At 40.7% G+C, this 15,819-nt stretch overlaps 2 protein-coding genes and 1 long non-coding RNA gene across 5 annotated transcripts in view; 2 read left to right on the top strand and 1 right to left on the bottom strand.

Moving 5' to 3' along the window:
- The window catches only part of LOC135100905 (nucleoporin 88-like), a 40,573-nt gene extending 31,717 nt beyond the window's left edge, over nt 1-8,856 (bottom strand). The window contains exon 1 of the mRNA XM_064004469.1: nt 8,628-8,856. Within this exon, the coding sequence (XP_063860539.1) occupies nt 8,628-8,834 (207 nt within the window). The 5' untranslated portion in view covers nt 8,835-8,856. The remainder of the gene's footprint in view (nt 1-8,627) is intronic.
- Nucleotides 8,857-9,148: 292 nt separating this feature from the next.
- LOC135100908 (cyclin-dependent kinase 8-like) overlaps nt 9,149-15,819 on the top strand; it is a 45,845-nt gene continuing 39,174 nt past the window's right edge. For 2 of the 3 annotated variants that reach the window (XM_064004475.1, XM_064004486.1), the window contains exons 1-4: nt 9,150-9,459; nt 10,764-10,839; nt 12,707-12,817; nt 13,005-13,145. In XM_064004475.1, the coding sequence (XP_063860545.1) occupies nt 9,332-9,459; nt 10,764-10,839; nt 12,707-12,817; nt 13,005-13,145 (456 nt within the window). In that variant the 5' untranslated portion in view covers nt 9,150-9,331. Of the gene's footprint in view, nt 9,460-10,763; nt 10,840-12,706; nt 12,818-13,004; nt 13,146-15,819 lie in introns of all 3 variants that reach the window. The other variant, XM_064004493.1, reaches the window with a different exon arrangement.
- LOC135100919 (uncharacterized) lies at nt 13,152-15,808 on the top strand. Its single transcript, XR_010268980.1, has 3 exons — nt 13,152-14,257; nt 14,409-14,529; nt 14,691-15,808. It is a non-coding gene; the product is annotated as an uncharacterized LOC135100919 (long non-coding RNA).

Raw genomic sequence — 15,819 nt, forward strand, 5'->3', positions numbered from 1 at the left:
ACAAGCCACACCAGCAATGATCAATGGAATTGGAACGACAGTTCCGCCTCGTGATCAAGCTGCAAGAAAGGCGCCCTACCTATAGTGAAGGTTAATGTAAGAAAACCCTCAAGGGGACAGACAGGGTTGATTACTGGGGCCCTCTTAGATTCAGGCAGCAACCCATCACATTGTACTGAACACTTGGCTAACCAACTTCAAGATGTGGGGAGACCAGTGTCCCTTTCCATAGACACGCTCATGAGAGAGACATTGATGCTGAAGGTACAAGAGATCAATTTGGTTGTGGTTAGCATGGGAACGAGGAAGCGTCAAACTGTCAAAATCCTGAGAACATTAGTTGTCAAACACTTACCGGCCAACTTGGCGACAGCTGCCACCAGTAATGAAGAGGTCAGATCGTGGGACCAGCTGAGGGGTTACACCACGTAAAACACCATTGAACGTGGAATTATTAATAGGTCTGGATGTACCACAAGCATTCATTCTGCTCGAGGTGAGGACAGGGAGCCACAGAGAGCCCTTTGCAACATATACTCCCTTTAGGATTGACTGTAAATGGATCCATTAGGAATGATGGGTATGACTTGTCTGACTCATCTAGAACAACAGAAGTAGAATGTTCACCTCAAGGCAGGAGAACATTTAGAAGAAAATATAGAAGCTATATGAGGTCGTGAACTCACCTACGAAGAAGAAGCCTACTCAATGGAGGATAGGGAGGTCATCAAGCTATAGTCAAGGAAATGGAATATAGTAGATGGGCACTACCAGCTCCCTATTCCATTCTGGCATGCTCTCCCATATAGTGACTGTGTCCTCGCACAGGCGGGACACCGTATAGTGGCTGTGTCCTTGAGCAGGCGAGACAACGTACAGTGACTGTGTCCTCGCGCTGGCGAGACACTGTGTAGAGTGACTGTGTCCTTGCGCAGGTGAGACACCATGGAGTGGCCGTGTCTTCACACTGGCGGGGCACCACCATAGAGTACATGCATCAGCGCTGAGGCAAAATATGTTAGTTTGTCCAATGTAGCTGGCCAGCATGGATCGACAAGAGGAAGCAGAGACACTTTGGAGGAAAGATGATGTTGATGACAAGGGTTCACTCAAGAGTGGTGAGGAGGGTAACACCACCACCCTCTCTTCAGCACAACCAGGTTTGGAGCACAAGGTGGATTCTCTTTTGACGCAGTCCAAAGGATACAGCAATCAGTAATGACTCTCCTGACTGAAGATAAGGTGGAACAAAGTGAATCCGGCAAAGAGATTGAAAAGGTGGCCTGAGGAACATCACCTCAGGAACTCGTAAAGACTGAGCCTAAACTGGACCAGGTACACCAGGGGGAATATAAGGAATCTTCAGTAACCGCACTTGATGTCTTGTCAGGAGTGCTTCACCAGGGGGAGCACAAAGGGCTGAATAAGACAATGGAGACTGATGAAGAATCACAGAGTAATGGATTTGTCAGGCTCCTTAGAGGCTTACAACTCTCAAAGAGAGTATAGTGGGCTGAAGAACATCACCTCAGGAACTCGTAGAGATTGAGCCTAAACATGATCAGGTACACCAGGGGGAGGATAAAGAATCTTCAGTAATTGTGCTTGACATCTTGTAGGGGGTGCTTCACCAGGGGGAGCACAAAGGGCTGAGTAAGACAACGGAAGCTGATAAAGAATCACAGAGTGATGGATTTGCCAAGCTCCTTTAGAGACTTACAACTCTCAAAGAGAGTGACACCCACATTTAGTGAAGGAACCTGTTTGGAATTTGGGAGTTTAAGCAAGCTTTCCAACAGCACATCATGGGTATGCCTGCTATCGTCAAACTAGAGACATTAATTTCTGCTTACACCGGAGAGATTAGAGATAAGGTCTGGGCATGGAACAAGAGTATGACAGAACAAAGACTATAGGGTCTAAAAGGACAATTGCAATGACATCCGCAGCTCGGTGAGAGATATAAGGAAGAGAACGAGTCTGCGTGCTCGCAGAGGCTACCACTAGAGAATGAGTTGGAGTGTTTCTAGAGGCTACTACTAGAGAATGAGTCTGTGTGCTTGCAGAGGCTACCACTTGAGAATGAGTCTATGTACTTGCAGAGGCTACTACAAGAGAACAAGTTTGTATCAGTCCTTAAGGGACTCCAGTCCTTCAATCAGTTTGGTGAGAAAATGAGTTTGTAGGCTTGGTGCTTGCAGAGACTAGACCATCGAGTTGGTGTGCTTGCGGAGGCTACCACTAGAGAATGAGTCTTTGTGCTTGCAGAGGCCACCACTAGAGAACAAGTCTGTGTGCTTGCAGAGGCTACCACCAGAGAAAGAGTTTGTGTGCTTGCAAAGGCTACTACCAGAGAACAAGTTTGTATCAGTCCTTAAGGGACTCCAGTCCTTCAGTCAGTTTGGTGAGAGAATGAGTTTGTGGGCTTGGTGCTTGTAGAGACTAGACCATCGGGAAATGAGTTGTACTTGGTGCTTACAGATGGGATACCATCAGGGAATGAATTTATATGCTTGGTGCTTGCAGAGACTAGACACCAACAGGAATTCATGGGCTTGCAGAGACTAGACAGCAGCAGGGTGCAGGGAGTTTAATATGCTTGCAGAGATGAGACAGCAGCAGGGTGCAGAGAGTTTATATGCTTGCAGAGACTAGACACCAGCAGGATGCATGGAGTTATGTGCTTGCAGAGATGAGACAGCAGCAGGATGCAGAGAGTTTATATGCTTGCAGAGATGAGACACCAGCAGGGTGCAGGGAGTTTATGTGCTTGCAGAGATGAGACACCACCAGGGTGCAGAGAGTTTATATGCTTGCAGAGACGAGACACCAGCAGGGTGCAGGGAGTTTATGTGCTTGCAGAGATGAGACACCACCAGGGTGCAGAGAGTTTATATGCTTGCAGAGACGAGACACCAGCATGGTGCAGGGAGCTTATGTGCTTGCAGAGACTAGACACTGGCAGGGTGCAAGGATTTTACGTGCTTGCAGAGACCAAACTCCATCCAGAAGTGAGCTTGTGTGCTTGCAAGGATCACACACCACCAGGAAGTGCATTTGTATGCTGGCATAGGCTAGCATAGGCTAAACACTACCAGAGAGTGAGCTTGTGTGCTTGCAGGTTAGACACTACCAGGGAATGATTTGTGTGCTCATGGTTGTGTATTTACAGAGGCGAGACACTATCATTGGCTGCCTGCAACAGTGCTCTAGCGAGAAGAGCAAACATCCTGGACTCAGATAACTTGCACGGACACAAAAGGAAGCAAGGTCACTTCGGAAGGACTGTTAACTCTCGGAGCTGAACCAAATGTAATAGACCAAAGAAGAGGATGAGACCTGTCGTGAATGAAACATATAGGTGGGGCTGGAAACATGTCAAGGTTTTACTGACCAATTCTCAGTGACTGCTGTGTAGTTGAAGATATCACCAGTCAGTCCTGCACATAATGGTGCCTCGGCAGTGGTGTGACTGACTATGTTACGGAGTTTTTCCCCGCAGCCTTGTTGGGGTTGTTTACACTCATTAACGTAATTGCTCTCCCACCATGTGCCACTGTCTAGTTCAGATAATGACCACATTGAATTGTCAGTCATCCGATCAAATGAAGAGACTTGTCTGCTCTCTCCTGTGGAGAAAGATCGTGTGCACTACTCTAACCCCTTCACTGCTGAGAAAGGGGCAATCGGCTACAAACTCTGTTGGATGACGCTGGGACTATGTGAGTTTATGTATTATGTGAATTTCGTGTGAAGCCTGACAGGGGACATGTTACCGCTGAGTGAGTTAAAGATCACTGAGTGGATGAAAAGTTGTTGTTGAGCAAGCGTATGCTCTGTGTTATGAAAGCTGAAGTGAACTAGTATATGAAGCATGGGTAACACTAAGGAAACTAAGTTAATTAGAGTAGAGATTATGGAAACTTAATTCATTATAGTAGTTAATCACAGTAGTGAAGATGTGTGAGAGGGACTAGCTGTGGAGAGCTTAGCTGCAGAGGTAGTGAGGGTTGTGTTTACATGGTAAAGTTAATGACATGGCACGAAGGGTAGATAAGACACAGAGGAATCTCCATAGAAGAATGAGTAACCTGGGAACTATTGCTTACCTAAGGGTAAGACGGGCAGGCGTGAGGCGCCGAGGGCCAGCAGGAACAAAGCCCGGAGGGACAGATTCCTTTGTACCGCCACCGAGTTAGGGTGTGACTACTCCAGGAAAGATTGGACCTCTACAATACAGACGCAGGTGTTGCTTGGTGACAGGCCTCCTTAAGACCCCAAACAAGTGAGTTCCACATCTGTATTACGAGGGGTTGATTGCCCTAATTAGCATAATCCATAATTAGTGATGCATTAAGTTGATACAGTATATAATGGCTAGTAGTGCTATGTATGTCTTATGTTTATTATCTATGTCTTCAGGTTTGACTGAATACAATAAACGATTTGCGTCACCTTGTGGGTCTAAAATCCTTTAGCTGTCTCCGGACAGCTACAAGGTTAAAGACAGTCAGTTAGAAGAGAGGAGTTGATGAGATGAAAAAGCTTTTGATTCCACCCCTAGAAGAGTGGTATGAGTGGAAGCCCCCAAACATGTGAAGTAAACTCCATACATGTACAGATAATCCCCCTATGCAGAGTTAGCAGCTGCAAAGGTGAAAAAACTGACAGAGACATCTCAGAATGCCTAACTTCATAGAAGCTGTTTTAGCTAGAGATGAGTTGTAGAGTTTCCAGTTTAGATTATAAGTAAAGGACAGACCAAGGATGTTCAGTGTAGAAGAAGGGGACAGTTGAATGGTACTGAAGAAGAGAGGATAGTTGTCTGGAAGGTTTTGTTGAGCTGATAAGTTGAGGAATTGAGTTTTTGAGGCATTGAACAATACTAAATTTGCTCTCCCCAAATCAGAAATTTTAGAGAGATCAGAAGTAAGGCATTCTGTGGCTTCCCTGTGTGAACTGTTTACTTCCTGAAGGGTTGGATGTCTGAGAAAAGATGTGGAAAAGTCTAGGGTGGTATCATCAGCATAGGAGTGGATAGGACACAAAATTTGGTTTATAAGATCATTGATGGATAATAGGAAGAGAGTGGGTGACAGGACAGAACCCTGAGGAACACCACTGTTAATAGATTTGGAAGAACAGTGACTATTTACCATAACAGCAAAAGTCTCACCAAAATCTCTAAAAGAGGATGACCAAGACTTAGTAAGGAAAGCCAGAAGCACACCAGTAGAGCGGCCTTGATGGAACTCATACTGACAATCAGATAGAAGACTGTGAAGTGATAGATGTTTAAGAATCTTTCTGTTGAGGATAGATTAAAAAACTTTAGATAGGAAGGAAATTAAAGCAATAGGACAGTAGTTTGAGGAATTAGAATGGTCACCTTTTTTTAGGAACTGGCTGAATGTAGGCAAACTTCCAGCAAGAAGGAAAAGTAGATGTTGAAAGATAGAGTTGAAAGAGTTTGACTAGGCAAAGTGCAAGCATGAAGGCAAAGTTTTGGAGAACAATAGGAGGGACCCCATCAAGTCAACAAGTCTTCTGAGGGTTTAAGCTAGTGAGGGTATGGAAAACATCATTGCGAAGAACTTTAATAGGTAGCATTAAGTGGTGAGAGGGTGGAGAGGGAGGAACAACCCTTAATCATCCAAGGTAGAGTTTTTAGCAAAGGTTTGAGTGAAGAATTCAGCTTTAGAGAGAGATGTGATAGCAGTGGTGCCATCTGATTGAAATAAAGGAGGGAAAGAAGAAGAAGCAAAATTGTTGGAAATATTTTTGGCTAGATGCCAGAAGTCATGAGGGGAGTTAGATTTTGAAAGATTTTGACACTTTTTATTAATGAAGGAGTTTTTGGGTAGTTGGAGAACAGACATGGCATGGTTCTGGGCAGAAATATAAAGGTTCTGATGATGGAAGGTTCAAGTACCTTTTGTGGACCACCTCTCTGTCATGTATAACATGAGAACAGGCTGTATTAAACTAAGGTTTGGAAGGTTTAGGTCGAGAAAAAGAGTGGGGAATGTATGCCTCCATGCCAGACACTATCACCTCTGTTATGTGCTTTTTTTTTTTTTTTTATGTAGTAAGGGCACTGGCCAAGGGCAACAAAAATCCAATAAAAAATATGCCCACTGAAATCCCAGTCCCATAAAAGGGTCAAAGCAGTGGTCAAAAATTGATGAATAAGTGTCTTGAAACCTCCCTCTTGAAGGAATTCAAGTCATAGGAAGGTGGAAATACAGAAACAGGCAGGGAGTTCCAGAGTTTACTAGAGAAAGGGATGAATGATTGAGAATACTGGTTAACTCTTGCATTTGAGAGGTGGACAGAATAGGGGTGAGAGAAAGAAGAAAGTCTTGTGCAGCGAGGCCATGGAAGGAGGGGAGGCATGCAGTTAGCAAGATCAGAAGAGCAGTTAGCATGAAAATAGCGGTACAAGACAGCTAGATATGCAACATTGCAGCGGTGAGAGAGAGGCTGAAGACAGTCAGTTAGAGGAGAGAAGGAGTCGATGAGACGAAAAGCTTTTGATTCCACCCTGTCTAGAAGAGCAGTATGAGTGGAACCCCCCAGACATGTGAAGCATACTCCATACATGGACGGATAAGGCCCTTGTACATAGTTAGCAGCTGGGGGGATGAGAAAAACTGGCGGAGACGTCTCAGAACACCTAACTTCATAGAACTTGGCACACAGAGATGGGTCTGTGACACAGAACCAACAGTCATCCCAAGGAAAATCACCAAAATATCTCCTCAGGACCCACCCCACTAGCTGAGGCAAAATGCAAGAGGCACCTCCACTTTGGGGGATCCTGAGGAGGATTTGGAGTGATAGGATAAGATACAGATATGAGATTGTGATCAGAGGAGCCCAACAAGGAGGATAGGGCAACAGCAAAAGCAGAAGGATTAGAGGTTAGGAAAAGGTAAAAAATGCTTGGCATATCACCAAGACGGTCAGGAATATGAGCAGGTGTTGCACCAATTGCTCTAGGTTGTGGAGGATAGAAAAGTTAAAGGCTAGTTCACCAAGATGATCAGTGAAGGGAGAGGAAAGCCAAAGCTGGTGAACATTGAAGTCTCCAAGAATGGAGATCTCCATAAATGGGAAGAGAGTCAGAATGTGCTGCACTTTGGAAGTTAAGAAGTCACAGAATTTCTTATAGTCAGAGGAGTTATGTGAGAGGTATACAGAACAGACAAATTTAGTTTGAAAGTGACTCTGTAGTCATATCCAGATGGTGAAAAACTCAGAAGATTCAAGAGTAAGGGCATGAGAGAAGGTTAAGTCGTTATGTGCATAGACACAACATCCAGCTTTTGATTGAAAATGAGGATGGAGAAAGTAGGAGGGAACTGAAAAAGGGCTACTGTAAGTTGCCTCTGGCAGCTGTGTTTCAGTGAGGAAAAGAAGATGAGGTTTAGTAAAGTAGAGATGGTGTTCTACAGACTGAAAATTAGATCTAAGACTGCAAATGTTGCAGAAGTTAATGAAAAAAAAGTTGAGAGGGGGTGTCATGACACTTAGGGTCAATACCAGGAGAGCAGTCCCACCTGGGGGACACTTATGGTCCGCTCCCTAGATGGGAACTCTGAAGCGGGTGTAGGAGCTACCATGATAATTTTGAGTGCAGGGTGTGTGTGTAATTAGGTGCTTGTAATTTTGTGTGAAGGAAGAGAGTTGTCTTTAGAGGACAGGCTGTGACTGCCCCCTTGTGTTGTAAGACACAAAGAGAAATGTTAAGTGAGGTCACAGCTGGGTTTAATGATAAGTTCACAGCACCCCCCCTGATCCAGTGCTTTAGACTTCACTGGGACTAATTATTATTTTGGCAGGTGTCTACTGCCTCTTCCAAGAAGTCCAGAAGTCAGGTTAATTCTAGATTAACTTCTTTATAATTCACTGAATTTATATTCTATTTTTGTTCTCGTTTAATGGATAAAAATTAATTAATGGTAGGCTTCATTATACAAACCATCCCCCAAAAAATATATAAAAATAGAAATAACAAAATATTCCTGACTAAAAGTACCTAAACACTATTGTAAGGGCAAGTTATGAGGGGAAAACATCTACTGCTGGCTTCCTGTGGCACATTTAGTGAGTGAGGAAAGCAGCCACATTCCAGAGGCAGCTTGTAGACGGGGAGGCCTATCCATTAGTTCTGCTGCACTGAGAGACAGACACTTCTTGCATTCCTCTCTGTGAGTAAAGTGGACAGACAATTGTGTGGTGTCTGCAACATTATTGTTGTATGTACTGTAGTTGTGATATTTATGTTGCTGATATAAGTATATAACCAAAGGACTCCTGTGTCTTGGTGCTCCCAGGTGTGTGGGCAGCCAGACAGTAAGAGAATAGCCTGGTGGGTTCTCATACTTCAGCAGCCTCGAGTATCTGTGATGTGAGATGTGTGCCGAGGCACCTACTTGCTTCCTTTTCCCTAATACAGAATCGGGGGATGTGTGATGCCCAGCAGGTCGGTAGTTGGTTGCAATGATGCAATACTGACCATGAAGGACTTCATGTAACAAGTTGTAGCTACCAAACACCCGTCGCCCTGCATTTTCAGGAGAGACGCCATCACATACAATGCAGAATGACCCCAATGGTCTTACCTGGACTGTTGAGGTGGGTACGTCCAGGACCTGTGAGAAGAGACAGCAGTCCTCGGGGCTCCAGCACAAAAGTGCGTCGTCCACCACTGACAGTAATTGGCGGTTTGATGACTTTTTGCTGGAACTGATGTTGAATTTGTTGGATATCTTCTCAAACAAAGGATAAGCAGCATCTCGTCCAGTGCGCCCTGCCATGTTTGTTGACATGCTCAAATTGAACTACGGGATTACAGTTGCCAGATCGGTTCGTATTATCCGTAGCCTACTAAACTCGCTAGATGAGTTGATATTATTTCTTTACCAATATTTAAAAGTGTCAGAAATAAATATTATAATTATTTAATGTTTATCTATCTAACTATCTAATAATTCCTTGATCACTTTTTAGACAATTACGACTTCCCTTTTCGTCTATTTCTCTTGTTAACACATATTTTCCAACATACAAATGTGAGAAATAAAAGCACAGAGTTTTAGAGGCTTTTACAGATCTAAACGTTCTTTCGGGCAAAAGCGTGGCCTGTAGCAAACTCACAGCTGTTCCAGGGACCAAGGCTGGCAACACTGAATATTTTGTTTGGGTCTGACCGCGATCTGAACACTGGCTGCCCAGGGAAGTAAATATATATTCCGCTTCCTTGGCGGCAGCCGAGACCTAGTTCGGTTATAAAATTCTGATCAGAGTGTAAAATACTGAATTGGCCATGGATTCCGAGTGGAAGGAGAAAAGAAACAACGAGAGGGCGAAGGTTGAGGAACTGTTTTGTTATGAGGGCTGCAAAGTGGGCCGAGGAACCTACGGGCACGTCTATAAGGCCAAGAGGAAGGACAGGTACAGTAAAATAAATAGTAGTGAATCTTAACAACTTACTTCTGATGCACTTTGATCAAGAGGGAGGAAAATCTCAAGACACTTCTCAATTTTTTATTTATTTATTTATTTATTTATTTATTTATTTATTTATTTTATCTAATTAATTAATTAATTAATAATTAATTATTTTTTTTTATCCTTTTTGAATACTCTACAGGGACTGACACCTTCCCCAACAAACTTTGGGACTTTTGGGATTGTGGCATTACCTTGGATGGGGAAAATGAAATATAGCTACCATGTAACAATCCCCAAACTAACCACATAACAATCACTTAGCTGTCATGTAAATATCCTGTAACTACCACGTAACTATCCCCTAACTCCCATGTAACTATCTCCGGCCATGTAACAATCTTCTAACTACTATGTAACTATCTCCTGACTGCCTTGTAACATTTTCATAACTGCCATGTAACAGTCTCAGCCACTATGCAATAGTCTCATAACTGCTATGTAACAGTCTCAGCTACTACATAACAATCTCATAACTGATGCATAACAAAGGGTGGCGATAATTAGATGCTTTACATCTTTTTAACAGGTGCTTAAATTTTCCTTTTGATACTTTTGTCTTTTTTTTTTTTTTCTTCTCTAGTCAGCCTTGTATAGGGTGTAAGTAAGGGTGATGTGCTATTTTTTGAGTATGTTTTACACTCATTCTACATGTTTGCAAAACTGTGTCTTGCAATGTAAAGCTCAGGGTTTACTAAAGAATGTGTGTAGATGACAAAAGCACAGGATTTACTAAAAATGTGTGTAAATGGCAAAAGTTAACACTACTCACAACATATTCCAATATTCATTTAACATTTGCACCCAGACTTGAGCAATGCTCGGTCTATTTTTCTTAAAAAAAAAAAAAAAAATGTGTAATAATCTTCATCATTCAGTTAATTTGTTTACCTGGTCATCCTACATATTATGTTGAAAGAAAACTGGACAGAAGGTAATTAGTACTTAGGTGAACATTAATGGGTTAGGTAATAAGTTTATTCAAAATAATGAGAGGTGGAACTTCAGTGTTGATATTAGTGAGAAATGCACTCACACAGTCATCTGACAGTTTCAGAAGAGATTTGATATAGTAAAGATACTTGAAATAGGATTGAATCTCTTACTTGGTAATTTGAGCTCTAGATATGCCAGACTTTCTTGAAGACTCTTTAAATATCTAAGGAAACAGCAGCAGATCTATGGATCCCCCTGTCAGAATTAGCTGTGTACAGGACTTCAGCAACATCTTTTTTTTATCTTTGCAGCTCTGACATCAAGGAGTATGCTCTCAAGCAGATAGAAGGAACAGGGCTGTCTATGTCAGCATGCAGAGAAATAGCGGTGAGTGTTGCATCCATTTTTCCATTCACTAAATATTTATGAGATTGGGAGTCCATCATTGTTCAGTTCTGTTTTGCAAGCAACTTTGTGACTTTACTTCATGAGAGAAGAAGCAGTGTCAGGAAGAATTCTCTTTCAGAACATAAAAATTGCATGGCATGTAAACATTGAGACCTACATAGCTAATTGTTTGAATAATGTGTCCATTTTACAAAACTAACAGTGGTTTGATTTTCTTGATTTATATTATCTTGGCTCTTTGGCTTAGAGTACTGTACTTAAGGTGTCTTTTGTTTATACCACGGGTCAGCTCAAGATTATATTGATCAGGATCTGATCTAGATTCACTCAAAGTAAAAAGAACACTTGTGACCATTACCGATCAAAATAACAACATAAGCATGTCGCTGCCCAGCTGTCACAAGTGGCAGACTTGATGCTTGCCACTGTGCTCTAAGGAAGTATCAGTGAGGACTACAGCCTACTGTACATTTCTTGAGGAAGTTTGGCCAAGAAGGCCATCTCTGAGTCCCAGCCACATGCATACCCAGACAGCATGAGACTGGGTTCCATGCCTGGCCATGAACGTTGTACAATAGAGTTTCATACAAAGCTCTCTTTACACACAGCATACTGAAAGTACTTGCTGTGGTGAAGTACAGAATGGTAAAATAAGAAAATATTCGGATGTAAGATGAGGCTAGCCTGGCCTGCATGCTGACACTATTGACACCATTACTGAGGCACTTCAAAAGTAGAGATGTATTATTTTTCAACTGAACAAATATTATCTTCCCTGCCTCATCATATAGTCATTGGTAGAGGGTTAATGGCTACTTAATTATAATCAGAAGAAATTAAACCAAGGCTTGGTGTGACTTGTAATATCTCTCTTGTTTCTGTTATCTGTTACCACTACTGTTCTCATTATATGCCCACAGTAGCATTCTACAATGATTCACCACAATTCAGTTTCTTCCTCAGATGAGTTGGAAAAAATCCGGATTTCAAAAAACCCAACTCTTTTTTTTGTGTGTTTTATTTATTTTTTCATTAATGTAAAAAAAAAAAAATCTGACTTGTATTGAGTATTTTTTATTTATTTATTTTTAAATGCCAACCCTGTTCCTCAGACACATCAACTATTTTCTTGTAGTGTATATCTATAAATAAGTCTCCAGCAGAGGCTGCACAGCCGCTAATATGGCTGCCGCCAGCAACTTCAGCCAGTGTAGTCTGCTATAACCCACCTCCAACCCAGATCACCCACATCATGATCTGGATCACTCAGATTAGGATAAATCTAGATCAAGAAATAGAAAACTGGCTGCTTGACCAGATCAGTGATCTGAAATGGATTACAGTAAACAGAAGACATCTTTAGTTTGGTGAAGCAAATGCAAAATTTTAATTTTCTTTGCTGTCACCAGAATATTCCAATATTTACCATCACACTGCAGCTTGTGCTGTTTTGAGGCTTACTTCTACTGGTAGTACCATAGATGGTTTTCAGTTAAATATTTTGTAGTTTGTGTTATTTGCCTATTGCATAATTTTTATCCTGTTCAGTTAGATATCTTTTATTTTTTATTTATTTATTTATTTATTTTTTATTTATTTTTTTTTTCATAAAAGAATAGGTGAAAATGTATATTACAAGAGCTGTGACCATATAGTGTTAGACTATTGAAACATTGTGATACCCAATACCAATGTTCAAGTTTTTTAATGAGAAGAGAAACAAAACCTTCATAAGAAAGTGATCTGTAAGAATTAAGATAAATTTAATTGATTTGCAGAATTTGCAAGCCAAAATGTGGAATGTTATTTTGATTGCTGTAAACTTACAGGACATTTAATTTTGCAGCTGTTACGAGAGTTGAAACACCCAAATGTCATCAACCTGCAGCGAGTTTTCCTTTCCCATGCTGACCGCAAGGTGTGGCTGCTTTTTGACTATGCTGAACATGATCTTTGGGTAAGTACTAGTTTTATGCTGTACTCTAAATTAAATTTTTATTGCTTGTTGTTTAGTAAGTGTCCATATATATATTAATTTTATACTATGTGTTTATATGTTACAGTTTTACATAGTAGTGTAAATAATTGTTACATGTTTACATTGTTGATATGAATGATATCCACATGTATTCTTCTCTTGGCAGCATATCATCAAGTTCCACAGAGCAGCAAAGGCCAATAAAAAGACAGTTCAGGTAACCAAAGGCATGGTCAAGTCTCTCCTTTATCAAATTTTAGATGGAATTCGATATCTTCACTCAAACTGGGTCCTTCATAGAGATCTGGTAAGTTACAAGAGATCATTTACCCACATTATGACTAACACATATTTTTGGAGGCTACATAAGGAGTCATTTTATACTGCTGATATGCATGAATAGGTGAACATCTCAGTGATACAGCTAATTTTGTATCTTTTCTTCCATTTTGTTGCCCTTAGCCAAAACCCCCTCTTAAAAAAAAAAAGTTTTACATCTTATTTTTTCTTTACTTTATTTCATTGAGGGATTTTTCTACCAAATTTAGATAAAGGACTTTATATAATTCATAAATATTTGTATTACTGAGAGGGAAAAACAAAACTTGAATTTTTTATATAGGTGTCAAGAACATATTGGTCCACAAGATGGCACAAAGAGTAGTTTTGCTAAATAAATAAAGTGTCCAAAATTATAAATATGGGACTTATGGATAACTTAATTTGTCAGAAATTTGGATTATCTATTTCAGATAAGTGTTTTTCTCTCTCTCTCTCTCTCTCTCTCTCTCTCTCTCTCTCTCTCTCTCTCTCTCTCTCTCTCTCTCTCTCTCTCTCTCTCTCTCTCTCTCTCTCTCTCTCTCTCTCTCTTACTTTTGAGTTTTATGAATATTTTGGTCATTGTAATGAATAAAATAACTAACTTTCATGCTTTAATATGTGCATATATAACTTTATTTTAGTGGGTTGATATATTCATGGGAGTTGAAAAATGTTAAGCAAATTCTGGATTTCATTAAAGCAAGTGATATACAGTAAATCCTTGTTATATTGGACTAATTGGGGGAAGCCACAGATGATAAAAGTAAAGATTCAATAAAAGTGGCAACATGAATAATTCCAATCCATAAAGTAAACTAGCGGTAATAAATATAAAAAAAGTTGATATGATTATTGTTACTGTATGTAAAGCGTATGTACCTCACGTCATTATTCCTTGGCATTTATAAGTGAAATGTTCAATAGTTTTCTATTTGCATGAAAACGTGTAATATGTGTAAGTATCAGTATTCAATGCTATATTAAGCACCGAAGCCGATGCTCACTTGTTGGTAGTGTGGGGTTAACCTGCTGGTCGCCTGCGGGCATCACTCACGGCCAAGTTGCGCTCAGACAAAGACGGGCAGGATGGTGACCGAGGTAAATACTTTAATTTTGTAGTAAAAACTGATTGTCATAGTGCCAAGTTAATTGCATGTATTGTCAATGAATATTGTAATATGTTGAAAGTGTTTAATATCAGTGTATAATGTTATTTTGTAAGAAATTGAGACCGAGAACTTGTTTGCAGTTCTTACGGTCATGCCTACCTCATCAATAAACGTGTCAGGGAGAACTGCTTTTCCTCGACCCTACGATGATGGGTGTGATCAGTAAAACAGATCACCTGAGAGCCAATTGATGCCCAGCCGGTGCGGCTACAATTATGGCTATTAGTAGAATTCTTTATTTACCACAGTTTCTTTCTCATAAAATAATTAAAACACTATATTTAGGCAAAAAATATATTCATTATGTTAATCCACTCACATATTGAATGTATATATGGCAATGATTTAATTTTCGCTCCCAGATCCCTTCCTCGCCCCATTCTTGGCCTTGTCTGACCCATGACTCACCACTTAGGAATTTCCATTCCTACCCTGACTATCCATAGGTATGAAAATGCTGTATGATAACCAGATTTCATAAAAAAAAAGTATGGCATATGGTAGACAATGTATGGCAGATAGCAGAAAAATACCAAATTATAACAGAAATGCCATAATTATGGCAGACAGTGCAACCCTAGTGGATGCAGTGTGTGACCACCACCACCACCACCACCACCCACACTCTCCCTCCATCCTTCCCTCCCACCCTCACTCACTCCCATGCCACTGCCACTGCTGGCTGGATGTTCTGCCTCATTTACCGACATTTGTCTGATAAATCAGATGGATGGTCCGTAGGCCATACATTTGCGATAAATGCGAAATCTGATATAACAGGGTCCAATAAAATGAAGGTTTACTGTAGATGTTTTTAGGTACAGTGAAACCTCAGTTACTGAATGCCTCCCTTTTCGAACAATTTGGTTTTTGAACAAAATTTTGAATTTGTTATTGCTTGTGATCATGCTGAGAAGCCTCGATGTAAACAAACAGTTTTCGGTGCTCAGAAGTAATCCCAAGCCACCTGTGGCTCTCTTGATGATCCCCAACACCATCACTACTACACAACTGCATTTTTCCAGTAGCTTTTCTTAGCAGCAAGATGTCTAAGTGTTATGATCACCTTTATTTTGGCAGTAAGTGGGTTGCTCCTCTCTGTACCCCTCTGTAAGGTTTCCCACATTAGATTGATCTAAACAGTATCTTCTGATGAGTTTTGTGTCACTAAATTCATTCATTACATCCTTTCTGGATTTGTGAGCTGGAGGTGTCGTGAAGCAGACATCTTGGTTATGGGAGCATCTGTCATAAGCCACTAAGACAGTGTAGACTGGTATCTGGGAACAGATTAATCCATTTTACATTGATTCTTATGGGGAAAATAGTTTAGTTTTTCAAACATTTTTTATTTTGAACAGCATTCAGGAATTAATTAAGTTTGAGAACCGAGGTTCCACCGTATCTACTTTAATATTTTTACTTGTTTATTTTTTTAACAAGATTTTTTATCATGTTTTACAATTGTCACATTAAAAGGCACTTCTCTTT

Source organism: Scylla paramamosain, chromosome 1 (genome assembly GCF_035594125.1).
Source record: "Scylla paramamosain isolate STU-SP2022 chromosome 1, ASM3559412v1, whole genome shotgun sequence".
NCBI classification, from domain to species: Eukaryota; Metazoa; Arthropoda; class Malacostraca; order Decapoda; family Portunidae; genus Scylla; species Scylla paramamosain.